Here is a 27676-nt window from a genome sequence, read left to right as displayed (position 1 = left end):
CAAAATTGAGCCGTAGCCATTTCTCTCCCGTGCTCATTGTCGGTGCCGCATCGACCAGACCGGTTCTCCCATCCCTTCGACCTCGCATCATCTCTCTTCTTCCAAAGAGAAGAGAACGAAACGCTCCTTTTTTTACCCACAGGCATTGTCTTCGGCATGCACACCGTTCTATCGCGTCCTCAGCCATTGGGAACAGGGACCAGTTCGTCTCACCGCATACCTCGCAAAAGCGCATCTTTCCTGTCTCTCAGACGCGAAAAGGAAAAGCCTAGCCTTCCTTCTGACCCGTACAACTCCAATATCGACTCCTCACATTCACGGCCTTCGTATTTTGAGGCGTATCCAAGACCAAAGACGGCTCAACCACGCTCGTCCAAGTCGAAAGCCCGTGAAGCCTACTCCACCCCACAGTCACCCATCCCTCCGGAGGATAGCACCTTCTCTGATCAGACTATTCGGGAGAAGAAAGGCACCAGGCCACCGGCCTTGGTCGAGCAGTCTTCGTATTTCTTTCCCAGCACCGAAATTTCAGATTACCCGTTATACCCTTCTCAAGATACCCAATCCTCTTCAAAACCGCATTCAAGAATTCGTTCCAGGACCGGGCCATCTCGCCAGGCCTCCAATTGGGCCGATCCAACTCCTGTTCACCGCTTTTCCGGTTCTTCTACGCAACATACGGACACACCACCCGACACACCTTTAGACAACGTTTCATTCAGAGAATTCTCAGTCATGGTTGCCGCTCCCATCTCGACGGTGGAGGCGATGGATGCATTGGTGGACAACATGAATGGAGGGGAGGACATCATTAGCGCCAGTCTTTCCAGTCGTGCTAGGTTCGGGATACCGGGCCATCATCCACTCTATCAGCCCCCACTCCCTACTCCACCGCCGGGTATCGTCCTCGGTGGAGGCAAGGTTCGAAGATCCAAGAAGTCTTCCAAGGCCTCTGCCCATAGATCCAGTTATTCGGGCGATGAAGAAGATGAGACGCTGGTACCGCATGCTCTTTTGCACAAGCGACGTCCGAAGCGATTAGGACCTAGTCGTAGCAGTTCTAACGCGACTATAACCTCATCCACTCCTGCGACACCCTCACCTCTTCTTGAAGATGAAGCTCGAACTCCATCCCCGGTACCACCTGCCAGGCATAGACCTGTCTCTCCTGACTCGGTCGGTGGAGCGTCTTTATGTCAGGAGCGTCCTAAAAGTATAGCGCCCTCCATATCCGAGATCATTCGCGCGTATGCGCCTCCCGAAGCACAGGGGCGGTCTCGGACGTCCCTGACGCGCACGTCTTCATATGTGCACAGTCATGGTCATGCCACACTGGTGGAAGAATCTGAGCCAGACTCCGAACCACTGACCCTTGAAGAAGAGGCAGACCTTTTATCCCGATCTTCCATCGATAGTGTTGCTGACGAAGTGCAGAGAACTCTCCGGAACCAGAACGCCATGAAACCAGCACCTACGCCTCCACCGCCGCCGCCCTCTTCCTTCGCAAAACGACTGTCAACGATATCTGCAGACAACGCCAGCATCTGTTCCCCCCGATCGGATGGGGGAACGGCATCAATCTATTCCATGTCTGTCACTTCGAGCCATCCTCCGCCTTCCTTTGAAACTACTAATCTACTGGCATCTCTATCTAAACCATCGCCGGCCCAAGCAGTTGCCCAGTATTTGCGTTCAGGGCGACTTACTACGCTACTAAAATTAACGCGATCGCCTCATGCATCTTCAGACAATCCTTTGACCGTCAGTCTTTCTGATCTTGGAAGTCCCACCGGGATCCCAGTCGTTGTGTTTCTGGGTTTGGGATGTGTACGGCATATCATGGGCTTGTATGACGAGATGGCAGAATGTATGGGATTGAGACTTGTCACGATCGACCGGTAAATATCTTCCATCCTCACGCCGTTTATCTGCTAATGTGTATTACTAACAGATGGGGTCTTGGTCGGACAGAGCCACGAGCAAAATCTGCGAAGGGCATTATGCAATGGGCTTCTGTGGTGGAGGAAGTTCTCGATCTGCTTCACATAGATCAATGTAGTGTTATGGCCCACTCAGCTGGTGCACCTTACGCTTTGTCATTTGCCAATAAGCTGTCACAACGTATACGCGGGGACATTTGCTTACTTGCACCATGGGTAGGAGGCAGCGAAAGTGGTGAGCCTGAGCGTTGAAATCATTCATTTGTCTCATTCCCATTTCCAGGGGGCTACAAATGGCTCAAATACGTTCCCAATGGGATATTGAAAACCGCGCAAGCAGCAGATTGGAAACTGCAGGCGTGGATGATTGGTAAACCTCCAACTATAGCATATGAAGGCATCGGCTATGATTTTCGATCACCTTCGTCAAAGGGCATATCGATGAGCGGTTCTCCGCCAGTTGCACACGGTAACATGAGTTCTGTTTATCCCTCATCCATCGGTAATCGCCCAAGGCCGAGCATGACATCGAGCACATTTAGCGAGTATGACGATCTCGGGGATTTTGACGGTCGATTTGAGAGTCGCAGCACCCTTGGCGTAGATTTGCGACCAACTCGTCAAGAAGCCACCACGAAAAGAAAGAATTCGAGGAGTTTCTTGCACCGCTTCAAAGCGCCATCACACTCCCAGCCGCAGTCTCCCACAGAAGACGACAAGGCATCGTCGGGGCGGCGACTTAAAGCATTGCGTTCGATGGGGTCACTGAAGTCCAAGTCGTCGAAAGTATCGGAGAATTTAGGCCCCCAGCTTCCTCCTGCTCTTAAGTTTGAAGTTGGACTAGGTTTTGACGATCCTAATTGGACCAAGGCTATTGAATCCTCCCAGACGTCGTTAGTCAGGGGAGATCGATCATTAACGCCATCGCCCGATAAATTCTCAACGACAGGTCATATTCCCTATCCTCGTGCGAACGGGCGACGTTCTCTTTCCTTCAATACCTCACGTGGGGCAACATCTCTTCCTGCATCACCTGTTGCGAGCGTGCAGGAAACATTTTCTTCAAATCAGTCATTTTCCACAAGAAACGGGCCAAACCACGGCTACCAAGCTACGCTAGCCAACGCCCTGATCGCCGCATCTCACTCTGAATCTGCAAAAGGGACACACAATGATCTGCTGCAGATTCTGAATCATGATAATCATCCATGGGGATTTTCTTACACTTCTTATCCGCATAAAGTCAATGTATGGTATGGTGACAGGGATGAGAAGATCGCTGAACATGCTGTGCGATGGATGGAAAGAAACATGGGGGAAGATAAATGCACTGTCAAGGTTGTGAAGGGTGCAGACCATGGACTGATGTATAAAAGCAGTGTGGTAGTCGAAGTTTTAGAGCATGTGTTGAGTTATTGGCAGCCTGGTTTGTGTCTTTTGTAAAGTTGCAATTCTGGCGCTCACGGTTAGACACAGGACACCTATGAGAATCCGTGTATGTCGACGAAGGAGGCCTTTTCTTTTGTTCCCCGTCATTATTGTTGAATTTATCTCATTTTTCCTGCATTGCGTTCTTTCTCTATTAGCTGCGGATTTGATCGGATTCATCCACTGTACTTCATATCATCGACTTCTCATCATTCGCTTCTTCAATGCCTAATTATACTTTATTGTTATCGCCTATTAATCTAAGAACATTCTCGTGCCAGTGTGTTTGTTGTAGAAGTACATTCACAGCGGATTATGTGTCCAAAGCCAACAGAATGTTCGCATAAATAAAACTGATAAAGATACAGTAACTGTAAGTAACGAACCCAAAACGAACCGCCGATTAAATCTGATCTTCGACTAGTCTTGTAATCCACATATCTTGACTCTGTCTGCTTGATAGCCTAGAGCTGTTTATTTGCCTACTGCTGGCCCCTGGCAACTGCCCCACCACCGCATTGGCGTACGACGTAACGTTTCTCCGGGGAGGCGGTTCTCGTCCAGCAGCAGCGAGAGGCCCGATACTATCTAAACCTTCCACTATTGGCAATTCAAGTGGTCCGGTTATCTGCCTATCTGCAAACGACAATGGCTCGGAGAGTCTTCTACGCGTTTGACGCTCCTTCTGTCGGAAGAAAAGGAAAAGTCCTAGGACAAACGAAAGCACGGCGACAGAGCTTAAAGTGACAATCACCGCGATTAGTGACTTGTTCACTGAAAATGGTGTAATGTCATTGCTGGCGCTATCCGAGCTACCCGAGGATCCTGAAGGATTCATGGAATCATTGCGAGGAGTAGAAGCAATAGGTGATGATAACGAAGACGATGATGGCGTATATTGTGACGAAGGGTCAGCTGGCACGTAGGAAATCTGGGAGGAAGCGGACGAAGATATAGCAGGCGTCCAAGTCGCTTCTTTTTCAGCACTTAGAACACTAGAAGACGAAGTTGAGGCCGCTGATGTCTTCACATTACTCCCTGAGAAAGAATTTAGCGACTGTAATCGCATATGTATAGTTCTGAGCAACCGACACGTAGAAAAGATGTCCGAGGTGGTGCTTGTGACACCAGCAATGGGAGATGATGCAGAGGATTTAGGGATCTCTGCATTTCAAAATTCCAGTGTTCTTATTCACAGACATTGGCGGACGTACTTGAGCTAGAGTCTTGGCCCTCGCCTGGAAATAACAGGGTTTGAATTAGTTACGCAAGCAAGGAGGGTCGCCACTAACCATTCTCGATTGTGACTATCAGGGAACTAAAAGTGACCTGGCTGAAATTATCGAATCTGATATCGGGAATGTTGAACATGATCAAAACATGGTTTTGGCTTGGATTGAGAGGGGAAGAGAAAATAAAATCCTATTGAGTATATGTCAATGAGGTGGTTGCACAACGATAAAATACTCAAGGTTTACTATTTTGGCAAGACTATCGTTTGAAAGAGCAGGGTCGTGCCCATCCACTATAACGATGGACTCTACATTGGTCTGAGCATTGCAATCGAGGCAGAAGCCATATGCGGAACCCCCAGGCCGCTTGAGTCCGATGAGGAACACATGAGATGTTGCATCTACATGTAAGTATGAACACGAAGTAGTAGCTGGAGGATATTGAGGACCTACTCGGCAATGATACCATAAGCACGGTTCCAAGTTGATTGATGTATAGAAATTGCTGGCCAGCAGAGTTCTGTGAAACATTCCAACCAGAGGAAAAATGAAGTGACGTGTCTGTCGCATTAATGGTGACATTATAAGTCGCTTCGGAGTATAAAACAGAGAGAGCCAGGAAGAGAAGGAAAGGCAACACTATCATGAGAGAAGAAGGAAATCAGAGAGAGGGAATCAAGGAGATGCCCTGCATACCCCAGAGCTGAGCAGCGAGTACGGACAAGATGCAGAAAGAGGACAGGAAACCTGGACGAGCCGGAACTTGAAGGCTGTTGTGCTAGAGACGGGAAGATCGGACCGAATCAGTTGACCGGTTGCCGGCTGGTTTGCCGGTTCGACATCAGTAAGGGATTCCAGTCGTCGTGGGAAACCTTGGGAACGCCACAGCTTTGTCTCTCCATGACGAGCTGACAATGTCGCGCAAGCAGAGCCCGTTCCCCAAGAAGCCTCTCGCCATCAAGCGCGCTGATGGTGAGCCTCTGACTCGCGTCGACCTCCAGTATGATTTCCTCCTCCACATCTTCAGTGATGACCAGCGTGTCTTCACGGATCCCTACTCTTCTGCTTTCGGAGGCCCTGCTGGCTGTAAGGTCTCCTTTCGCGACCTCTATGTCAATGCAATCATGCATTCGACAAAGGCCACAAAGGCCCTGAAAGACTCCATGTCGGCTTCCGCTATCTTCGCCACCGACTTCGCGATGCTGGCTTTGTTGGCAAACGTGGGCAGGGTGAATACAACGATGAGCTGTAAGTGGCCATCTGTCATTGACTGTTATATGTTCATCGTCTCGCTTAGTCTTCGCGGAGAAGAAAACAGCGGTGCGAACATACCACCCGATCCCTGCTCTCCAAAGAGCCGACGGTAACCTCCAAGATGCACCCCGAATCAAAGGTCTACTCAAGGCCTGTACGGTCCCAGATGAGGACCCCAAGTCTGTTCCGACAACTCCCGGTGATATTCTTACCCGTGCAGTATGTTCCTTGCCACTCACTCGGATATGCCCCCCATCTTTATGACGTGTCCACAAAACAGACAACCGGAAAGGTACCGCCTACTAGCATCGCCACCATCATTTTCATTCTGTCAAATTACTCTCCTGTGCGTCTCACAATGGCTTCCGCCCCATTATCCTAACCACCATCTGGACAGGCTATTGGCCAAGAGCATTTCTTAAATGAGCTTGAATTTATCGACCTCTTTCTTCCTGTGGAAGTCTCGAGTGCCTCCCGCGCCCGCGCTTTTCTGTGGCTCTGCTATCATTTTCATGAAGCAACATCCGCCGTCAATGAAGACGACTACGATACTGAGGTGCTCAGCGTCAATCCATTCTGCGACAGTCATCGGCTAGGAAAGGCGCCTGCCTTTGTTATGATAACCCGTGCTGAAGCTGAGAAAGAGAACGTGGACACCGAGGAGGAGATAGCTCGTGCCGAAAAGTCCGTTAATCATAGAAACGACATCATTAATAAGGTGGTTGGGAGCGTCTCCACTTCGTCCACTTCTTCCACTTCTAAGGCCATCCATAACGGCGAGGAAAATGTTCCAGAAGTCAAAGCGAAAAGCAAGCGCAACACTGGCGTCCCCATGACGCTCAAGGAGAAGAAGGAAAGGAAGGCGCTTTGGGACAAGCAGTATCGTGAACGTGTCAAGAATAAGGCGATGCTGGAGAAGAACAAGGAAAGTAAGCAAAAGGAAACCAAGCAGAAGGAGGTTCAGCCCCCCGCCGATGCCGCTGAATTTGGTCGTCAGTTAAAATTCCGCTTTCCGATTGGCTTGGTCTGACAATTTTTCTAGCATTTCCCAGAGGCCGCGAACCTTTGTACGCTGCTCCCAGCTATCGGCATTCCAGTCCCGATGTTCCTTCGACGTACCAGCACCGATACGCGCCATATAAGTTTGGGACTGTGGGGGACCCTAATTGGTCTTCTCGCTACGCATCACATTCGAAAGGCGTTGGCAGTTCACACAAATCCATGCTCGATCGTATGTCGATGTACACACATTTTGATTCGCAGACCTTGATGAATGTTGCTTAGACGCATGGCATGTTATCAATTGTACGGATCCTCTTCTGGATTCCGATGATGAGCCGGACGACCATGTACACCGTGATTATTGTCAGTCTTGCCACCTCTTGTAGAAGATTTGCGCCTTACTTTTTTTTTCAGCTAAGCGACTGCGAATTATTGCTCGCGTCCGTGGTAAAGAACCCACGCCAGAACCAGAACTGTATCCGGTAGCTCCTCAGCCACATGCATCCACCTGAGTACGTTGTCCGTACTGTAATATTAGTAATACCGGTCTTGCCGCCTGTTTATTCCTTAATGTTATCCAAGTAAATACTTTCGTCTTCCTATTAACTATTTAGTCTTAGTTTCAGTAACTTTAGTTCTCCATTGGTATCCCCGTAATTCTGTGCATTATTAGTTAGATTAAAATCCATTTACATATTGACAAAGTGCAGTAAGTAAACCTTCTACGACAATCTTACACATTTTGCTTCATGTATCTTGTACGCGCAAAAAAACCTGTGAGTTAGTAGGACGAATACAATAAAGGAAATAAAGGCAGAAGTCGAAGTGACGAAGGTAACTATAGCTAATGCATGTACGAGACGCGTATAAAATACAAAATAATACTCCACAACATACCCTCTTACTATCCAGAACTGACACTTTTCCAGTAATACAATATGTAGCACAGATATAAGTGGACAAAGGTTTCACCGTCGATAGTACAATCGCACAGGACCTTCTGAGACCCTCGGACTGGGGAGCAATTGGCACATCCAAGAAGCACATCAGGAGAGGATCCAAAAAGAAAGACGAATTTTTTAACTGTAGGAGCGCGCCGCTACTCTGCTAGCCACTTTTCACACTTCTTGGCATATTTGTCCAGAAGTTGAGATAAATCGCGGATGACGAATGTGAGCACGACACTGGCGAAGAACTCCGACGACCGCCTTAGCTTTATATCAGCAGCAGTGCGGATGTCAGCAGGGAAGGCTGCGTATGCAGGCGCCACCGGCTGACAACTGATGGCTTTAGTATGCTCGTCGAGCAACTGAGCATGCAGGAACAATTTCCGCAACCCTTGCACATATGCAGCGGGCGAATCCAAACTAGGAAAACAAATAACATCAGAAGGCAGGCCTTGCATCAACGCATAATAGGAAACACCGACTTCTTGCCATTGATATATTTGTCGAAACGCCGCCCAAGTTTGTCCCCCCAGGTAGTCTTCTTTAACACAAAACCTTCCCCGACGCCAAGTTTCTTCCCAAAGTTGGCTACGACACCATCACACATGGTCGAAAAGTCTTCTAGCTTCGATATCCAGGCCTCCCCTTCCTTCCTGCCTATGCTTCCGATTCCTAGACCCATACCACTGCTTACATTCCCTGCACCAAAGTGTTCGGAGCTGCTATTTTGTAGATCTTCTAGGGCTGAACACAGAATGCCAACCACGCGCACCTTCTCTGGAAGGTTACTCAATTTGGCACCACCCTGGGACCATACTTCCTGCGGAACATGTAAGCGACGCGTTATATATCCACCTGTGGTGGAAGTCATGGTTGTACGAAGTAAATTCATGAGATGGTAGGGCTTTCGTAATGGATCTGCCGGTGCTGCTGCAGGTAATGGTGATATAGGGGTGATGGGGAGAACACTAGAAATAACGGCGGGAGGAGGCATAAGGGGAGGATTAATGGACATGGAAGGTAGGTCAGTTTGTACTGTTAATTGAATCTGGGCATTTGGATTCAGTTTGGAGGGAAACGATGTCTTGCGCAGAGCGGACGCAGCACCGTTTATATTTATATTGGTGACAGTGGTTGAAGGAAGTGGAGGTCGCTGTTCTGGAGGTGATATTCGACCGCCTATCAAAGACGGGCGTCGACCGGGTTGAGACGAAGAGCGCGTTCGACCTACACCACTAAGCGACGCTCCTGAACTTGGCAAGGAGGAAGCCACAGATCGGGGATGGGAGCCGCCTGAGACAACAGACTCGGACGGGGAGGAAGATCTCGGAGTGGGTGGTACTGATGTCTTTAGGCGTCGCTGCGAGATTGTACTCTGATGAATGGTGGGATTGATTACAACAACCTCAGGTCGAGGGGCTTGAGAGGAGCCTCTCTGTCGAGGAATGACAACACTACTGGGAATTTGAGGAGACGAGTTGTTGCGGGGTGTACCGGGTGAACCTGATGCTGGGGAAGGCAAGGCTGGCAAAGGTGGAGATTCATTCTTGACTGTGCGTGTATCCACGAAAATAAGCCGAGAATTTGTTCGCACTTCAGCTCCTGATATTTCTATCGCTGAATGCTCAAATTTTTCGGTTTCCTCTTCCAGGGCAGCCAGTTTACTGCCTGAGCTTGTTCGTCTATGTCCAACGGAGTCACCCCACTGTCTGATTGCAGGATCAAGAAACTGCCGTGAGCCATGCAGGGGCATGTCAAGTGGTGTTTCATTGGCGGTTGTGGGAGCTAGAGGAGGAGAATTAAGAGGTGGCGGTAGCGCTGGAGGTAGGGCCGACGAAGATGCTCTTGATCGTCGAGGCTGCATAGACATCCGGTTTGGAGTGGTGGACTGGGCTGGAAGAGATGGTGCAACTCCGTGGGGTGTAGGCGGATCGTACTGGGTGTTGGCATATGGGTGGGATGAAGAAACGGGAAGACCTGATATCGTAGATCTGACCGGGCTCGCAAGGTCCATGAACATAGCAGCGCCAATAGCCTCTATACCTTCGTGAGCACTCACGTGGTCCGACAAGGAGATACCTGGGGCGACCTGAGGATTATTGTCTTCCACATGGGTATCATTCATGGTATAATCAACTTGAGGTATCTGGTCTGAGGTTTCGGACACGGGAGAAACAGAGCTAGTCGGAGAATTCGGTTGTGTGGAATCCGCAGAGATGGGCGAATATATGGACGCCGTTGTATAGGGTAAGGGAGGGATGCTGTAAACGACGCTAAGGATATTCATGCGATCAGCATACGTGTCATGCTAATAAAACAGATCAACAGATAGGTCAGCCTTAAGCACAATATATGCTCAAGATACGCACAATTTTTTGCAGCCTTCGGACCTCCTCTTCCTGCGCAACACTACTTCTACGTCTTCCATTTCGTCGTCTGGGCTCAGTGGTATCCTCGCCTCTGCGGACGCGATCCATGACTTCGCTGAGAAGTGCAACGCTTCTGCCATACGCCATGACCGCGCCTTGGGGGTTATTGCTATTGGAGTCTAGCTGTACGGCCTCACGAGCAAGCTCCAACGCCCTTGTCAGTGCCCGTCGAGACGATGGTGGGCGATGCTCTGAGCGAGTTTCCATTGGAGGTAGTAAGCGATCCGTGTCCACATCTGGAGGCAATGGCGGTGCTTGTAAACGTGAAGACGAAGGGGGCAGTATTGATGGAGGTGGGGAGTCTGACAGATCGTCGACGGACAAAGAAGCAGATGACTGTGCAGTGAAAACTGAGTGATGAGGGAAAGCAGCGACTGCCGCTAGCGATGGGGATGGGCCCTGTCTCGCAAAAGAGGCTGAGCGTGTGCCACGGTTGACGCCATTCGTGTGTCGCTGAGAGTCATCTGATCCCGTTGAAGGTCGTACTATGGTAGAAGAATGGCCTGGACGGTCATTGGTGATGTCGGGAAGACTGGGAATTGGAAGATTTGGAGGTGGGCCCGCAGGACGAGTATGAGCAGCTGAAGAGCGACGTCGCTGGGAAATGGTAGTGGTAGTGGTAGCGGAAAACATGGACGATCCTGCTGTAGGCTGCGGACTCTGCCAGTCACCAGCCATGTTATACGGTGCAACACGGACCCGTTCCTCCATTAAGGCGACGATAAAGGATGACAAGGAATGGCTGGTATGGACAGGTTCCTTGAGCCCTGGATAGACGGAGGCTCACCGCGACAGTCTAAAAGTTGGCGGAGAGACCGACCGTTATTGTTCTGGACAACAGAAAGAGAGAGATGAAGGAGAAAAGAATGGTAACAGGAGCCTTGGAGGTAGAGTAAGGACACTGTTGCAGAGGACAGAGGTGATTTGACTGTTACGAAACGGGCCCACGAAACCACCAGATCAGTCACTACGACAGATCCTGATACTCCGTAGTCATGCCCTATCTACCCACCGATACTGTCGCTGTCGTGCTCTAGAGTAATAAAGTGTAGCGTCCAGGTCAGCGGATAATTGGGTCTCTGGCCCTTTTAGGCTTTCCTCTTGAAATTCATTCGTTTCGCCAGTTCTGCCTTCTTTACCCACGCCACTCATCCATCTCGCCCGAAACCATTGTTGCTAGGCATTCATAACAGGATAGAGGTATTTAACGAGACAGTAAGAGCGAGCGGGTCATTAGTAGATACTAGACAATCAAATCTTCAAGTTCCCAAGAGAAACTAAGACTAAGGGAAAAAAAAAATTATCCGTTGTGAAAAACAATAACTAGACTGAAACGATAAAGAACGAGTGGACTGAATTCCCGGAACGAACTGTTCAGTTGGGTATACTTGCATGGGACCGTGAAATCTACTCTCGGAATTCTGATTGAGATCCTTGCGCGGCGAGTCGACTTTCCAAGTTGCTAGGGGTTATGTCAACACCAGAAAGAGCATGCAAGGTCAGCTTCACTGACCGCAAAGATTCTTCCTTGGCGAGTAGCTCTTGCCTCTTTTCATTGATTTCTCTCTGGACCTTAAGCTCAATCTCGCGCAACTGCAGCAAGACATGTCAGCATCTTTGACAGCGGAATCCCTTATGGACATTCACTTTTTCTTCCTCCCGGCGTAGTTGCTCCTCCTTGAGACGCACACTTTGAGACGCGAGCTCTTCCGGCAAGATGGACGAGTCGCTTTACGAAAGACACGTTGAATGAACGAAGATTTGTAGAGACGCCCAAAATACGTACTTCGTTTCTGCATGGACGGTCCTGGAAAGCTTTTCTGTACGATAGGTTTCATAGAGGACGTCATGGGTCAAAGACTTGAGATCCGCAAGGTGAGAACTGAAGTAATATCGGTCAGACAGACACAAAGCTGCAACGAGTCTCTGCACATACTTCAAAAGAGCACTCCTTAACCTGCTGAAGTCGGAATGTCTCGGGTTATCGACTTCCGCAATTCCCCAAGGATAAATACGGGCGCGAACAGGTTGACCGTCGATCTCGATCTCCTCTTCCGAACCGATAACAGCAAACGGTAGAAGGGCCTAGTATTTATCACGTAAGAACTGTAGGATGAAAGGAATGTCAAAAACACTGACGCGCAGTTCGCTGTTGTCCTGAATGGTATCTTCGTCATCTTCTTCGATGTCGAAAGGGAAGTTGTAAACAGGGATATCATAATGTTCGATGTCCTCCATGATCTGAGAAGCCAATTTAGTGCCGTTTTAAAGTCTCGAAGCATTTTTTTTACCCGCTTCTTGAACCCTCGGAGTTCAGACGGAGTCAAAGAATCCGCCTTACCTACGACGGGAATGACGTTCGCACGTGGTGAAAGGCGACGCATCAGCTCGATATCCATCTCTCGCAGACTGAAAAGGGTCAGGGCACTGTTCAACAAATGGTCCCGCAACATACGCGTGTCCAGTGGGAGGGATGAAGTACAACAACGCATGAACCCTGTTGTCCCTGAAGCGCGGGTTACGTTTAATGCGAGATTCTTCGGCCAAAATGTCATCGTATTGGCGTTCGAGGTATCCAACAATCTCCTGGAACCTAGACGGAAGGTAAGAGGGGAAGATGAGAGTGCTCAGAAAACTTACGCAAATTCGTTGTCGATGTTGTCGCCAAATCCAGGGGTGTCAACAATGGTAAGAGCGATGCGGACGCCATCCTCTTCAAGTTCTGGAGAACAAAATGAAGACATGGGTATGCTGGAAATAGAGCATACACTAACCAACGTTGACGGGCTTGATTCGAATACCCTCTTCAACATGAGCAGTCTCTGGGTTGTCAGAGACCTTGTGGGCCAAAACTTCGGATTCGCAGAGGGTATTCACGAAAGTGGTACGCCCAGTGCCAGAAGCACCTGGAGGGGAACATTGAGACCTTAGTGCGACGAAGACAGCAGCGAGGAAACTCACCGACGACCATGAGCGTAAACTGAACGCCCTTTTTGACTTTGTTTCCCCGGCGTCTTCCCGCAAACGACATCTGGCAAAAGAGAGTAGTAGAAGGGTAACTCGCAGCGCAGGGGGAATGAGCCCAGTTGGCGGAGTTTGAAATGAAGTGGCGTGACCTACGCTTGACCTTCATTCTAACTCCATTGATTTTGCTTTTTTGCTCCCATTGAGCGGCGCGACGGTCTCGTCGCATTCGACCGTGTATGGCACCTCTTCCGACAGCTGTTCGCCGTTTACACCGCGTCCCGCTCTACGCAAGTCGTATTTCCTTCCATGCATTACGCGCCTTTGCCTCCCGGGCTCAAGATCGAGACACGTCCGAAGTGCCTACCCTAAAGACAAAAAAGAAATACTCAGATTTACCATTGGCAAGACTTCTACCTGATGGATCTGTTGCGCCTCCTTTGGCAGAGTGGATAAGCGACTGTGTCGAACCAAGTGGGCTCTTCCTCTAACACATTATAACGGCTAACCATATATCACAGTGCCGAAAGTTCGCGGGCGTGCTTTGAAAGCCCTTAAAGTTGTTAACTCTGATGATTTCGTTGATGACGAGTCGGCAAAACATACCAGACGAAAGACTAGCGTTGTTGATTCTGAAGATTCTGAACTGAATGGTAGGGTGTTAACTAGCATATAACGGATTCGTTCGCTTAGAAGGCTTACTTGTAGCCCCTCGTAAGCGGCGCTCTACGAAGATCAAAGCAGAGGACTCAATCGAAGGTATGTACTAAAACACCACTCGCAATAGCTTCTGTCATTATTTGCATTAGTGGACAGCAAGCCAGGTCGACGTATACAGGTAGCTGCCGTCGATGACTTTGAAGAATCCGTGCCCCGAAAACGCGTGAAAAAAGCGTCTGCCGAACAAAACACGGATGACGATATACCGCCAAAACGAAATTTCTTTTTGGAAGATGAGGGGGACTCCAAACCTCGTAACCGTTCCAAGAAGTCAGATACGGTGGACGAAACTAATGAAAAGATCAAGCCTCGTACACGTACTAAGAAGGCACCGAAGGAGACTGGAGCTGACAGCAAGCCTCGGAGGCGCTCCAAGAAAGCAGTTGCAGACGAAGAACAAGACACCCAACCTCGTAAACGAACGAAAAAAGTAGCTGGAACTGAAAGTGACAACGCCATTGGTGGGTTTCTTTTAGACTTCTCGGATTGTATTGTGATGAGGCCATCATAGCAGCAGCCGCACAACCTAAGGCTCTCTTCAAGGAAGTTCAGGAAAATCTATCCAAGTTTCCTCACTGTGTTCTTTTAACCCGTGTAGGCCAGTTTTATGAAGTGAGTTGATCTTTAATGAATACCCTGCAAGGTTTTTACATATAACCTCAGTCTTACTTTGATCAAGCTATCGAAGTTTCACGTCTGCTGAATATCAAATTGACGACACGCAAATGGAATAAGCAATTCATTCCTATGTGCGGGTTTCCTCTTGTCCATATTGACAAGCACCTCAAAGCCTTGGTCCAACAAAATCAGCGATTCGTGGCAATGTGTGAGGAGTTTCCTCGTTACCGTAGCTCTGGGCAAAGGGACTTCGATCGCCGGGTAATACGCGTTATTACGCCTGGAACTCTCATTGACGAGTCATTCCTGAACCAATATGAGAACAACTATCTCCTTGCCATAAGTGCTCCTCTCGACGTACCATTGGATAACGCTGAACTGCAACAGTATTCTGTTGGCCTCGCGTGGATCGATGTCTCCACTGGGGAGTTCTTCTCCAGGCACTCAGACAGCGAGAGTCTGCGCGATGATATTGCACGCATTGGCCCTCGCGAGGTTGTTCTCCATAAAGACTTTGACGGTCGGCATACACACCCTATATTCGTGGTTCTGGGAGAAGAAAGAAACCTTATTTCTTATATCATGCCTTCCAACAAGTTCACATTTTCAAATCCAGAGTCAGAGGATATCGCCTCAGCACAAGATGTTTCCGGTACATATGAAAAATTAGTTGCTGACAACATGACAGACGCCATAGACGTTACCGATGAGGTTTTGGAGCCAGTGACTTCCAGGAGGTCCGCGGTTTATACCGCTGACGAGGGATCAGCCATTACTTTGCTGACGGCATACCTCAAAGCAAATCTGCTGGAGCATATGCCAGCCCTGTCGCATCCCGACCAGGATAATGTCGGTAATCGCTTGTATATGGATTCTCACACGATCAAAGCTTTGGAGATTCGCGAAAACATTACAGAAGGAGGCACGACTGGAAGCTTGCTAAGCGTCATTAAGCGGACAGTCACTTCTAGTGGTACACGACTACTTGCTCGATGGCTATGTACAGCCTCCTTTGTCTCTGATGGCTAGAGAGACTAATTTATTCCATAGGTTCGCCGAGCACCTCGATCCCTGAGATTCAGGCTCGCCAATCACTCGTCGAATTTTTCTGCTTGAGATCCTACTTCCGTGAAGACCTTGTGGAAGCCCTGACAAAGCTTGAAGATGCCAGTCGGATCGTGCAAAAGTTTCTTCTTGGTAGAGGCGATACCTCTGATCTACTTGCCGTATACACCACTGTAAAGACTTGGTCCCTTCTGAAGCTTCGAATTGAACGTGAAAGGCTTCTGGAAGCGCAAGAACGAGAAGAGAACTTTAGTCCCTATGAGTGGTCGAGCTTGGATTCGTTGATGGCTCGCTTTTCTGATCTCGACGAGCTGAGCCATAGGATTGGGTCAGCGCTGGAAAAACCTGACATTGACGCCGATGAATCCGATGAATCCGAATTAGAAGAGGAAATAGAGGACGCTGAACCTGCTTTCTTCAAATGGAGATACGGACCTAGTAAATGGGTCATCAAACCAGAGTGATCAAACATCCTTTCTTTCCGCAATTTACTGATCGCCCACGTAGATTCTCCGAAACGCTCCAAACGCTCCACACCAATCTACGCCGGCTCCTTCGGGAAAAGGAGGACCTTCAAGCCAGATTGCAAATCAACTATGGTACGTCATGCATGGTTCGTTTTCACTTAGTGCAACCACACGTCTATCGTAGATGCTCCCTCATTGGGGCTGCGTTCTTCTCCTGGTCTGGGCATGCACGTTCATCTAGCTAGAGCCAAAAGAGATCACCATCGCCTCAATAAAGATCCCAATTTCCTTTCCATCAATACAACGACCACGACTAGAAGTTACATCTATCAAGTAGGTATCATGATCGGATCAGGTCTCGTCATTCTAATAGATTGATTAGGAATGGTCTCTTCTTGGGTCCCAGATTTTCCAAACTTCTATGGCCCTTCTCGCCGCAGAAAAGGAGGCCTTTGAAACATTACGAAACGAAGTAAGTCTTCATATCTCGTTAATTAAGTCACTGTTAAATGAGTATACAGGTTAACGGACATGCTGCATCACTGAGACGCAACGCGCGTATTATGGATGAACTCGATGTCACATTGGCTTTCGCCAATCTTGCTACGGAGATGAAGTTTGTCAAGCCTACGTTCAGCGAAGAGTTAGTCATTTGAAAGGTTTCGATTCTATGTCAACTGATGATGCTCGTCAGGACCATTTACAACGTTACCCATGGACGCCACCCTACAGTCGAACTTGGTTTGCTCACAACTGGAAAAGTGTTTACTCCCAATTCCTTAGAAATGAACCCAACAACTCGTCTTCACATCATAACGGGACCAAACATGGCAGGGAAATCTACACTGCTTCGGCAAACAGCGCTTATAGCGGTGCTTGCCCAGACCGGCTCTTTTGTTCCTGCCGATTCGGCCAACCTGGGGATCGTAGACAAACTGTTCTCTCGTGTAGGCGCTAAGGATGACCTATTCCACAACCGAAGCACTTTCATGGTGGAAATGTTAGAGACGGCGGAGATCCTTCGGCGGGCCACACCTAGGAGCCTTGTAAGCGACTATGGACACAGTATATGTCTTGACTGATACATGCCTCTCGTTTACAGGTTATTATGGATGAGGTTGGCCGCGGAACAACAGTCAACGATGGTCTTGCGATAGCATATGCGACTGTGCATCATCTTGTTACTCAGAACCGATGTCGAGCTCTTTTTGCGACACATTTTCATGAATTATCTGACATGCTCGGGTATTCAGACCATACATCTAGCACATTTGAATCCGTGTCTTTTCTATGTACGGATGTGGATGAAACAGAGGTGCGTACTTTCCTGCGTCCATACTCTGTTCTCTCTAAATGAATCCCAGGCTGGACGATTTGCATATTCTTATCGCGTTAGACCTGGTGTCAATCGCGATAGCCATGGTCTTAAAGTGGCCCTCCTGGCAGGTATGCCTGAACAGGCATTGTATGTCGCCGGGAATGCGCTTGAAGTGCTCAAAAGTAGGAAGGGTGAAGGTCTGAGTCCTGTGCAGTTCCAGTTGTAGATTGTACACCGCAGTATTTCATGTTTATTGTATCATTATTATTTCTGTAACTATAATACTTTTTCTGTGTTAGACCGTCACAGAACGAATATGGTTCAGAGCAGACCCGGCTCGGAGCCACTTGAGTTGATCTACCGACATGGTATGTCTAGTTAACAACGTGAACGGTTCACCAATCCGTGGGGTGACCTTGATTTCTACGGTGCTTCTAGTCCCTCCTTGCAGAAGATCCGTCAGGTCAATGGTCTCGACAACATCACCAGACCCTATACGGGAGTAGTCCGCCTTGTCGGCGAACCACAGAGGCAAGACACCTTGTTTCTGTGCAAAGTTAGAATTAGTTACCCCGCATCCAAAGCCAAAGGCTAAGATTATACCTTCAGATTCGTTTCGTGAATACGGGCGAACGACCTAGCGATAATCATTGCACATCCTAGAAAGAAGAATGTCACGAGCAATCAACTGTGACTGGAAGATTACTTACCGTAGAAGCGTGGTTGAAGAGCAGCATGCTCCCGCGCGCTACCTTCTCCATAGTTGTCATCGACGACGAGCGCCCATGGTTGATTCCTGGCTTTAAACCGCTTAGCAACGCCAGGAATGGTGTCGGTCGCTGGTTCGGTAGGTGCATGGTCATAATCAAATGCCACGTTTACATCTCCGCCTTCATCGTTGACGGCCTTGGGAGGTAGAAGGATCAGGAGGATCATCAATCAAAAGATGGGAATCAGCGTACAGTTATCACTGTGCGAAAGGGAATCGAAAGGTTAGCACCCCACCAGACAATATCGATAATGACTAACGAAGATTTTCTGATATATTAGTCAGATGCCCTTTGTATTTCAACCAAGGTCCCTTGAAAATACAGTTTAGGCACCTAAACTTCAAAATTTCAGTGAGGAAAGACATACAGCAGCCGAAATGTGGTCAGTTGTACATTTCCCCCGAACCCTCATCAGGACTCTCAGCGACGGGAGCTCTAGACCCCGCGAATTCAATGTATTTTCCCCAAAATAGCTCGCAAAGGGCTCAAGTAACTCCAAACGCTGTGAATCCTTACTGATCACCACTTCAGTTTCAGGGTGTGGTTCAGGAATAGGCGAAGGATAGAAACTTAGGTCACCCGGGGTGAATCCGTTAGCAGGCAGATCTCGGCCAACAGGAGGCTCAAATTTGAACGATTCGCCTGAAGGCAGAGGTAAAGAATCTGTCAAAGGGTTGAACGATAGCTTTCCAGAAAAGGCCATAGCAGTAACGATGGTGGGCGATGCGAGGAAGTTCATGGTTAGTCGATTACCATCGTTACGCGACTTGAAATTCCTGTTGAAGCTCGTCAAAATTGCTGTCAGGGAATAAATGGTATCAGAAGCTGGAATTCATAGCATAAGGTCGCGGCTTGCCGTTCTCTTCGTCCTTTTTATCATTTCGTGCCCATTGACCAATGCAGGGCCCACATGCGTTTGCAAGGACGACAGCACCGACATCTTGCAGAGTTGAAGTCACTCCGTCACGTTCAATAGTCGCACGTATTTGCTCGGATCCTGGTGTACAGAGAAAAGGAACCTAGGTGGGAACTTTATCATTACTTATGTCTAAAAATAACGATGATTTCATGTTCTTACCTTGGTGGTTAGGCCTGCTTTCTTAGCTTGCCGAGCAAGATCCGCGACGCCCGTCTAGAAATCTGAGATACCGGCACAAGACAAACAGAATGCACAACGTACATACCATATCTTCGTATGAGCTGTTCGTGCATGAACCAATAAGACCCGCCGAGAGTTCATCTTTCCATCCCTGTTCTTTCACGAAAGACCCGAATTTCGATATGGGTGTAGCAAGATCAGGCGTGAAAGGTCCATTGATAGTGGGCTCTAAATCTGACAAATTCTTTTTTAAAAAAAAGCGCGCTCAAATTACAACGTGGGGAAACAGAGGAGAAAGACATACAATTGAGATGACCTCGTCGTACTCTGCTCCCTCATCAGCACACAGATATTGCGCAGCCACTTCGTCGGCAGCTTTAGCGACAGGTGAACGACCGGTTGCATTGAGATAGACGCGCATATTTGGTGTATACGGGAAAGTGGACGTTGTAGCACCCACCTCAGCCCCCATATTAGCGATAGTAGCCAAACCTGACGGCGGCATGAAAAAAGAAATGTTAAATGGTATCGGATGGCTGTACGCACCAGTACACGACTGGCTGAAGACCCCAGGACCGAAGTATTCCAGGATCCTTCCAGTGCCTCCCTAGAGCTTATTTTAAGAATGCATAAGAAATAGATTTTTTATCCACGTACGCGCACAGAAAGCTTCCCAGCAATGTGAAGAATCAAGTCCTTGGGGGTAGTCCAACCGTTAAGCTTTCCGGTTAAGTGTACACCTGAGAAAAAAAAATAATGAACAGGACGAGACTTGGGAGAGAAGGGCTAACCAACTATCTGGGGTGCTTTGAGCTCCCACGGGGTACCCGTCATGGCATCGACCGCATCCGCACCACCGACACCAATAGCTAATAACCCCAGACCACCGGCATTAGGTGTGTGCGAGTCTAGGTGAGTTGAAAAATCAGATACAGTTGCGTATCATGTTAAATTCTATCACCTGTTCCCAACCTACACGTCAAGCTTCAGCGAAATGACGCGCTTAGGGAAAGAACTTAGACATACATAAGCATCCCCGGTGCGGCGTAGTTCTCCAAAACAATTTGATGAATGATCCCAGAACCCGGTTTCCAAAATTCGATACCGTACTTGCGAGCAGCACTCTCCAAGAAATCGAATACTTCTTTATTTGACTCTACAGAGCGCTGCAACAATCGTTATGAGTTGAGATTGACGGGCCTTACATATATATCTTGCCTCTAAATCAAACTTGGCACCCTGCGATGCTTGAATGAGATGATCACAGTGAATACTAGTAGGCACGGCGGTCCGAGAGAGTCCAGCGCTCATAAACTGAAGCCTTCAACCCCAAATATGAGCATTTATTGCAGAGAAAGGCACGACGAACTCACAAGGCCATTCTAACAAGCGATGAGTCAGGAAAAGGCCCAAACACAGACAATTTAGACATACTGTGCTGAAGCATCTTGCATAGCGACCCTCTGGGGATTGAGTTGCAGGTAAGTCTCCCCTCTAGTCAGCCCATTCCGAAACGCATTATGAGGGTTACTGAGATGGCTGTAGAGGATTTTTTCTGCGAGGGTAAGTGGGCGCCTAAGAGCATTTCGTGCATATCCTAGTTTTTGAAGCAGTAATTGATATGGAGGCGCGATGGAAGCGCAGTCCTTCTCCGCTACGGTAGCTTGTGTCGCAAACAATCTACGAGCTGCAGCGCCCCGAAACATGATTTGCGGATCGCCGCAACAAACAGTCGAGAGTTTGGGAACCAATCACGGAAGGGAAAATAGACATGGCTTCCAAATCAAACAGGTGTACATAACGCGACAAGACCATAAGGTACATAAGTATTCATTATATAAGGACCTCCCCCGGTCCAGCTCCACCAAGTTCTGGGAATAACGCGATAATAACCCGGTCTAGAATCATCATGATCAGGTGCACATTGCATGAGGTACTCGTCAAGGGGTCGATGGCAGATTTGAGCGCTACCGAAGGATCAGAGCCCAGCAGTATTGGAGTTAGGTATGCTGACGGTATCCATGAGAATGACGACAGGACATTCAGAACTGGCACTCACATAAACCACCCGTGCCGCGCCAAGCAAGCAACTTTGCGTGGATTTCGGCTTGTTCCTCTGGCGTAGGATCCACTGGGGGAGGCGCGGGGTACCCGTTCGGAAATAAAGTCCGCTTTCCTATACGCACAATGCTGAGAAGTAGCGCAGGGGATAGCATATTGTCAAGGAGGTAGGGAAGCAGACTGAAGAAAAGTGAGAAACAGCCGACTGGTAGCAAAACAGGTTGCGTACCGATCGAGGAATGAGGTGAAAAAGGACGCCAGCATGCTGATGGTAGTTATGATCACACTTGACGCGTATCGCTCGTGCATGGAAAATATCTCCGAAATCACGAGTATAGGTCCATGAGCGTAATATTCATGATGATGTTCATTCTGATTAGTGGGAACAAAAGGAAGTGCAGGGTGGTCGGAGGGGAAAAGAGGTGCCTTCGCAAGGGAAGAAGTCGATGATGACTCAGACGGCGCGCGAGAAAGTGATGAGGATAGGTTCGTTTCAGGAAGTACGGGGCTCGAAGATGGTGTGCTCTTCAAAGACGAATGAGACGAAGATGGGTGAAAGGACTTGGGCGGAGACTGGTTCACAAGTTTAATGGTATTGACCGCTTGTTTATACGTATGTATTAGAGCGAGACAAGCTCCTGAGATGGACTGTATTGCGGAGAGGAAAACAATGAGGATGGTATGGAAGGAGAAAACCTGGCCTGACTGCGACGACGGCGGTGATTCTGGAGACTGCAACAAAGAACTTAATGGGTGATGCAGGACACGGAACGTAACCCACCACAATGCTACCTGCAGAACGGGACTGAGGTCCAAGGAGATCTAGAATGGTCTTCTGAATGAACCAAGGCTGAACGATTTTTGGGATGACGTCCTTGACCACAATTTTGAGAAGAATTTCTCTGACAATGAGTCTTTCGGCCTCTGGCTCAAAGTCCTCTGGAGGTAAGCAGACCCTGAGAATGTGATCAAGGATTTGGCGAACATAGACACGATCTATTTGACCATCAGGGGACAGAGCCATGTGTGGTTGAAACTGATGGAAGAGCTGGTCAATAGAAAGGGCCCCGCCTGCAGCATATGCAGTGGCTACTTTGGAAGAGGCATTACGGTAGTCGATGTAATGTTGGGTGAGAATTACGGGGATGTCACGACAAATGACAGATGAGAAATCGGTTGCAAGAACGCGTTCCTCGAGAGCCCGGACGACGACGGTGAGGATACGAGTGATGTCCGGCAGAAATTCTTTGTCGTAGCGAGTAATCTTGGTCCACCATGGGTTCACAAAGGCACGAAGAGCGAGGGCGATGAAGTCGTAGAGCTCGGTGTTGAGCTCTGGCGGCACTGGACAAACGAGGAGAAGGGGCAAGTCATTATTTGGTAGCGACGGGAAGAGCAGACGCCTTGCCAGCGACACGGGTTGCTGCTGCTGCTGGCGCTGCGTATTTGAGCGATTTGACTGGAGCGAGGCCAGCGGCTTGCGGGACATAAGAAGACCTGAGCCCAATTTGAAATCGTAACCCGGCTCCTGACCTGGATCATCACGAACACATTTTCTCTCTTCTTCCTTGTCACCGTCGTCGTCGTCGCCTCGTCGCCCTCCCGTGTTCATATTATTTATCCTGGATTCTAGTCACTCCTTCTGCCACCACTCTCATTTATGCACGCCGACCCATACCTCACATCCCGCGCCGAAGATGACAAGGGCATCTCCAGCCAGACCATCATCATCATTGCTGTCTGTGCCTCCGTCGGTGGTCTCGTTCTTCTCGTGGTCTTCGTTCGTACCATTCGTTCTGCATGCGCCCGTTCTGCTGCGCAAACTGCTCCGCTGCCTCCAGTACAGCCTCTTGCTCACCACAGAGAACACCAGCTCGCAAAGTTCTACAAGAGCAATACAAGCAGGCCAAGCACCACGTACGATCCTTCCAACCTCGCAGCACCTCGTCCATTTGCTTCGGATGCTTCTTCCATTCGAACAAGCAAAGCCTCGCTGCTCGTTCCAGACAGCCCAGGACCAAACAGTCCTTCGCGGCATGCCAGCTCGCTTAATGCGTATGATGCAGCGGAGGACATCTCGCTCAACAATGCCCCCATGGAGCTGGATGTCCCAAATCCTTCCTTCCAGGTCTCCACCCGAGCAAGTTCCAGCACCCTTAGTTCGAGCGAAAACAGCCATACTCCCCCCGAAACGCCTCCGTCACAGAGCTCTGGCAGTATTTCACGTTTTCCGCATCAGCAGACGCGATCATTGTCGTCTGCAAAGCCCGCGTCCGCTCGCAGACCCCGCCCGCTTTCACTAGCGTCTTCCACAAACACTGTCCTCTCCAAGTCAAGTAGAACTAACCTACGGACTGGGATATCTCATGGACCTCACAATGTTCAGATTGTTTTGCCTGCACCCTTGGCGCCAGATCTCTATCCTAACGATGAGATCAGCCCATATAGACATGCAGATGATGGTGGTTACAGCCGTCTCAGCGTCGTGGATCAATGGGCACCAAGAACATATCGCTCAGAGGGCTCCTTAAATGGCGAGAGTCGCCGCTCGTTTGGCAGTATGTTTATCTTCTGTTAACCTTATGGCATACTCAATTTTCTACAGCGGAACCTCGACCTTCTACATCTTCTCAAACCAGCATTCATTCACAGTCTCTTCCCTCACGACACCTTCGTAAAGTAAAATCAAACCTTTCCTCAAATTCTTTGCACCATATATCATCATCTACGCTCACGACGCCTTCACCCTACCATTCACCGCCCCCAGTGCCAAGGATACCTTCCATGTACAACAACGTTAGCGAGGACGACCCAGAAGCTCCACCGTTAAGAGCCCCGCCAAGGGACGTCAATATACCCGCCGCAGTTCATGGAAGGGCTATATTTTTACCCGACCCCGACGAAGTGGTAAACCCCCAGCACGATATGTTATCTAAAAAGAATGCAAATTTTCGTGGACGGACTTAGTCCCGATTCCGCCCTTGGATAATGTAGCATCGTTGGATAACGTAGCATTCCTTAAAACAATTATATACTCATATTCTACAAGTTGTTTACACAATTACTACCACATATTTATCACATCCACCAGCCTTCGGACGATCCAAGTCCGAGATAATGCTTGGTCACATGACCCGGAGAAATAAAGGCCGCTATTTCGTGCTATCAAGCTATCCTTCTTTCTCATCATGGTCCTTGCTCGTCTTCGCGCTTTTCGACGGCCAACATCGCTTGCTACCAGTATAGCATGCAGGAGCATATCGTGGCGCGACTATGCTTCCCAGACGCCTACTCTGGATCCAATGACTGGCGAAATGATGGTCTTGCCTGACATTCAGGTGCGCGTAATATGCTCCCAGACGCCGTGCCGTGTCTTCCATTCACAACATTCATCCCAGCCAAATCTATTACAAATCTCGAAAAACACGAAACCAAGCCCGCCGCCGCCTTCAAAGTCATTAGTCTTCGGTCACACCTTTGTTCGTTTCCATTACAATCTCCCCCAAGTCGACTTCGATTGACCCATATACAGACTGATCATATGTTGACTGTGCCATGGAGCGCGATTTCCGGTTGGAGCATGCCTCAGATCGAACCATGTAAGCCATCAAGCAATTTAAACCAGTATCGTTTTCTTACGGCGCCGTAGATGGTCCGCTTCGTCTTGAACCCAGCTCAACTGTCTTGCATTACGCCCAGACCATATTTGAAGGCATGAAAGCGTACCGTGATGATACCGGCAAAGTTACGCTCTTCCGCCCGGACATGAACATGAAACGGATGAACAGCAGTGCTACCCGAGTTGCATTACCTGTGAGAGCATTCTTCAATGCCGTCTCCGACATAATTGATATTCACATAGAATTTCAATGGTGATGCACTCTTGGAGCTTATCAAAGAGCTCATTCGGATCGACAAGCATTGGATTCCCAAAGAACCAGGCCACAGTCTGTATGTCCGGCCGACACTTAGTCCGTAACTTTCGTCTCGTTTCTGACTTTTTTCGACTGACTCCATTCATGTAGTCGGAACCCAAAAAGCCGTCGGCATTGGTCCGCCCAATGAGGCGCTTCTTTTCGTGATATGTAGTCCTGTGGGTCCCTATTATCCTAACGGATTCAAACCGATTGCGCTGTATGGGACTACAGAGTACGTCCGTGCTGCTCCCGGAGGTAATATGTCTGTTCGTATTTGAAAAGCGACCAAGCTCATCCTGTACCTAGGAACTGGTGCGTATAAACTAGGTGCCAACTACGCTCCCGGTGTCCTACCTCAAAAATTCGCTGCTCAGAAGGGATATCAACAAAACCTTTGGTTACACGGTCCAGAGCACTATCTTACTGAGGTATTCCGGATTAAACATCTTTTTCTGCAAACTATCTGATTGAAGCTACCAGGTTGGAACGATGAACATGTTCGTTGTTTTCAGGAAAGGGGATGGGTGTGCGTCATGTTTCTTCACCACACAATTCTGTCTGATTATATTTAGCCCTAGAGTTGGTGACACCCCCACTGGATGGCATGATTCTTCCAGGAATAACGAGAGACTCGGTCCTTGTCCTTGCCCAAGAACACGTATCAGGCAAAAAGAAACTTGCACACTTGACTGATAAATTGATTATCTCCGAGCGGCCAGTAACGATGAACGAAGTGAAATCTGCGTCTCTCTCAGGTTCACTCGTCGAACTTTTCGGGTCAGGTGTGTCGTGTCTTTTGCACTCTGCCGCTACGAAACCTCACACTGAAAAATGATATAGGTACAGCCGCTGTCATCAGCCCTGTAGACCGGATTGGATACCTGGGTGAGGATATATTGATACCTACTGAAGAGGATGGGATGGGCCCCATTTCGAGACCTATCTGGAAAGAATTAGTAGGCAGGCAGATGGGTACGATTGAGAGTGACTGGAGTGTGCCTGTGACTCAATAGACTAAGAGAACTTTCCACTAGTTTCAACCAAAGGTTGCTTATAAAGTAAAGTAAGAACATCACCGCATGGTTAAAGGGAGCATATAAAAACATCGGTAAGCAATGAATACAGAATAGCATATTTAAACAACTTCTTGTTCCTTATCTTTGTCCTAACACCGGTTAAAGTTTGAAAGCAGTCTTTGGATACTCCAACTTGGCCGCTGCCTGGTCATCAACGAACCAGTAAAGATGCCCTGGGTAAACCGGTTTGACACGCGAAGATGGCAAACCTTCTTCCGGTTTGTCTAAGACGCTGCTCAACATTTCAACCTTCCCTTCTCCGACAGCAAAGAAGGCAACCCTTGCAGCATGATTGATGACAGGGTAGGTGAATGTGATTCGTTTCGCTGGCGGTTTTGGCGAGTCCTCTAGATATGCCACCCAGCGATCATCCTCTGCCAACAACTCGTGACCGGGGAATAAGGATGCTGTGTGTCCATCTGGACCCATACCGAGAAGAATGAGGTCAAAAACAGGGAAACGGGCGGAGTCCTTTTGAGCAAATTCCTTGATGAGCTCCTTTTCATACGCGTCGGAAAGTTCCTCGAGATCGTCGAGAAGGGAAGGGTCGAGAGTATGGATGTGGCTGGTAGGAATGGGGACCTTCGAGAACAGTATTTCGGTGAACGCGAGATGATTTGAATCAGGATTGTCGAGGGGAACAACGCGCTCATCCACATAAAATACCTGCCTAATCTCAGTTCAGCTACGCACACATGATGATAATAAGCAGGCAGACTGACCATTTGTCCCATTTCACTCCTGGATTTCCAATTAATCCCTTCAATGCGTTTGGTAGGGATCCACCGGACAAGGCGATGGTAAACTTCCCCTTCTTGTCAATGGACTCCCGCTGCGCCTTGATGATGAACTCTGCGAGAGAGGCGACAAGCTTGTCGACAAATGGGAAGGAATACACGATGGGCGGATTGGGAGAGTGATGAACGGCAGCCATTTTTCACGGGAACTAGAAGAAGCGTTGGACACAAAAATGTCGAAACAGGCTAAGTCAAAGTTGCAATTCGCTCGGAGTGTCTAATAAGTATGCATGACGTCATCATATCATTCTACTCCGAGCTCCGCTTCTGGCCCTCTGTTTACAATGCCAAAGTACCGGTTAGTCGAACATCCCTACTGCTAGTTCCTACAGATATCGTCGAGGTTCCATAAGGAATACGCCATCTTTGGGCTATGACATTCCAGATGGCAAATGATGTTGCAGGCAGGTTACTTTTACGCAGTGGATAATAGGCCAGACTGAGTACGACGGTCAATTGCTTAAAGGCAGAGGTACGTATGACTACTACTTACCTGAGTACGACGGTCAATTGCTTAAAGGCAATTGACCGTCGACTCAGGACAAAACTGTCTATGCTTATATAAGGTTGAC

General features: G+C 48.7%; 12 protein-coding genes across 12 annotated transcripts in view; 5 read left to right on the top strand and 7 right to left on the bottom strand.

The window, feature by feature from the left end:
• The first annotated feature begins 18 nt into the window (after positions 1-18).
• On the top strand, positions 19-3726 carry BT62DRAFT_927630 (uncharacterized protein). Its single transcript, XM_043185304.1, has 4 exons — positions 19-1898; positions 1952-2175; positions 2224-3366; positions 3417-3726. Exons 1-4 carry the CDS (start codon positions 157-159, stop codon positions 3425-3427), a joined length of 3120 nt encoding a protein of 1039 aa, XP_043043812.1. The 5' UTR covers positions 19-156; the 3' UTR covers positions 3428-3726.
• A 45-nt stretch (positions 3727-3771) lies between these two features.
• BT62DRAFT_991298 (uncharacterized protein) lies at positions 3772-5618 on the bottom strand (the record flags this gene model as incomplete). Its single annotated transcript, XM_043190276.1, has 6 exons — positions 5054-5618; positions 4847-5001; positions 4661-4790; positions 4583-4606; positions 4461-4532; positions 3772-4406 (listed from the first exon to the last, which is right to left on the bottom strand). The coding sequence occupies exons 1-6, from the start codon at positions 5244-5246 to the stop codon at positions 3772-3774; spliced, it is 1209 nt and encodes a 402-aa protein (XP_043043811.1). The 5' UTR covers positions 5247-5618.
• On the top strand, positions 5479-7591 carry BT62DRAFT_927627 (uncharacterized protein). Its single transcript, XM_043185303.1, has 7 exons — positions 5479-5848; positions 5898-6073; positions 6135-6200; positions 6252-6846; positions 6897-7085; positions 7139-7219; positions 7271-7591. Exons 1-7 carry the CDS (start codon positions 5515-5517, stop codon positions 7366-7368), a joined length of 1539 nt encoding a protein of 512 aa, XP_043043810.1. The 5' UTR covers positions 5479-5514; the 3' UTR covers positions 7369-7591.
• A 70-nt stretch (positions 7592-7661) lies between these two features.
• Positions 7662-11338, bottom strand: BT62DRAFT_503808 (uncharacterized protein). Its single transcript, XM_043181180.1, has 3 exons — positions 10173-11338; positions 8286-10111; positions 7662-8223 (listed from the first exon to the last, which is right to left on the bottom strand). Exons 1-3 carry the CDS (start codon positions 10941-10943, stop codon positions 7956-7958), a joined length of 2865 nt encoding a protein of 954 aa, XP_043043809.1. The 5' UTR covers positions 10944-11338; the 3' UTR covers positions 7662-7955.
• A 301-nt stretch (positions 11339-11639) lies between these two features.
• BT62DRAFT_884605 (septin) lies at positions 11640-13263 on the bottom strand (the record flags this gene model as incomplete). Its single annotated transcript, XM_043182800.1, has 11 exons — positions 11640-11694; positions 11746-11825; positions 11874-11961; positions 12019-12114; positions 12169-12317; positions 12372-12473; positions 12524-12641; positions 12688-12825; positions 12873-12954; positions 13007-13138; positions 13194-13263. The coding sequence occupies 11 exons, from the start codon at positions 13261-13263 to the stop codon at positions 11640-11642; spliced, it is 1110 nt and encodes a 369-aa protein (XP_043043808.1).
• Positions 13264-13348: 85 nt separating this feature from the next.
• On the top strand, positions 13349-17683 carry BT62DRAFT_991295 (uncharacterized protein). Its single transcript, XM_043190275.1, has 14 exons — positions 13349-13670; positions 13718-13849; positions 13905-13955; positions 14006-14377; positions 14428-14528; positions 14580-15534; positions 15585-16059; positions 16107-16198; positions 16251-16399; positions 16449-16538; positions 16588-16709; positions 16761-17112; positions 17169-17381; positions 17431-17683. Exons 1-14 carry the CDS (start codon positions 13436-13438, stop codon positions 17608-17610), a joined length of 3519 nt encoding a protein of 1172 aa, XP_043043807.1. The 5' UTR covers positions 13349-13435; the 3' UTR covers positions 17611-17683.
• On the bottom strand, positions 17625-21019 carry BT62DRAFT_927623 (aconitate hydratase). Its single transcript, XM_043185302.1, has 18 exons — positions 20688-21019; positions 20627-20635; positions 20472-20574; positions 20280-20419; positions 20215-20225; positions 20045-20161; positions 19911-19993; positions 19800-19860; positions 19558-19745; positions 19339-19497; positions 19233-19286; positions 19011-19173; positions 18522-18952; positions 18414-18465; positions 18347-18354; positions 18095-18290; positions 17988-18043; positions 17625-17931 (listed from the first exon to the last, which is right to left on the bottom strand). Exons 1-18 carry the CDS (start codon positions 20957-20959, stop codon positions 17680-17682), a joined length of 2355 nt encoding a protein of 784 aa, XP_043043806.1. The 5' UTR covers positions 20960-21019; the 3' UTR covers positions 17625-17679.
• On the bottom strand, positions 21013-22812 carry BT62DRAFT_927622 (uncharacterized protein). The gene is made up of 4 exons (XM_043185301.1): positions 22096-22812; positions 21544-22046; positions 21313-21494; positions 21013-21262 (listed from the first exon to the last, which is right to left on the bottom strand). Exons 1-4 carry the CDS (start codon positions 22801-22803, stop codon positions 21087-21089), a joined length of 1569 nt encoding a protein of 522 aa, XP_043043805.1. The 5' UTR covers positions 22804-22812; the 3' UTR covers positions 21013-21086.
• Positions 22813-22841: 29 nt separating this feature from the next.
• On the top strand, positions 22842-24397 carry BT62DRAFT_927621 (uncharacterized protein). Its single transcript, XM_043185300.1, has 2 exons — positions 22842-23872; positions 23920-24397. The coding sequence occupies exons 1-2, from the start codon at positions 22975-22977 to the stop codon at positions 24279-24281; spliced, it is 1260 nt and encodes a 419-aa protein (XP_043043804.1). The 5' UTR covers positions 22842-22974; the 3' UTR covers positions 24282-24397.
• A 219-nt stretch (positions 24398-24616) lies between these two features.
• On the top strand, positions 24617-26244 carry BT62DRAFT_885300 (branched-chain amino acid aminotransferase II; the record flags this gene model as incomplete). The annotated part of the gene is made up of 10 exons (XM_043182821.1): positions 24617-24652; positions 24713-24793; positions 24847-24913; positions 24964-25127; positions 25177-25285; positions 25340-25486; positions 25538-25659; positions 25712-25757; positions 25804-26013; positions 26072-26244. 10 exons carry the CDS (start codon positions 24617-24619, stop codon positions 26242-26244), a joined length of 1155 nt encoding a protein of 384 aa, XP_043043803.1.
• On the bottom strand, positions 26155-27278 carry BT62DRAFT_927619 (6-phosphogluconolactonase). Its single transcript, XM_043185299.1, has 2 exons — positions 27030-27278; positions 26155-26977 (listed from the first exon to the last, which is right to left on the bottom strand). The coding sequence occupies exons 1-2, from the start codon at positions 27239-27241 to the stop codon at positions 26407-26409; spliced, it is 783 nt and encodes a 260-aa protein (XP_043043802.1). The 5' UTR covers positions 27242-27278; the 3' UTR covers positions 26155-26406.
• A 105-nt stretch (positions 27279-27383) lies between these two features.
• The window catches only part of BT62DRAFT_885298 (uncharacterized protein), a gene marked incomplete at both ends in the record, with an annotated part of 6617 nt that continues 6324 nt past the window's right edge, over positions 27384-27676 (bottom strand). Inside the window, one exon of the mRNA XM_043182820.1 lies at positions 27384-27516. Within this exon, the coding sequence (XP_043043801.1) occupies positions 27384-27516 (133 nt within the window). The remainder of the gene's footprint in view (positions 27517-27676) is intronic.

This window comes from Guyanagaster necrorhizus (assembly GCF_019112545.1).
Source record: "Guyanagaster necrorhizus MCA 3950 unplaced genomic scaffold BT62scaffold_4, whole genome shotgun sequence".
Classification (NCBI taxonomy): Eukaryota; Fungi; Basidiomycota; class Agaricomycetes; order Agaricales; family Physalacriaceae; genus Guyanagaster; species Guyanagaster necrorhizus.
The sequence above is the reverse complement of the archived record's forward strand: the minus strand, read 5'-3'. Positions and strand labels throughout refer to the sequence as shown.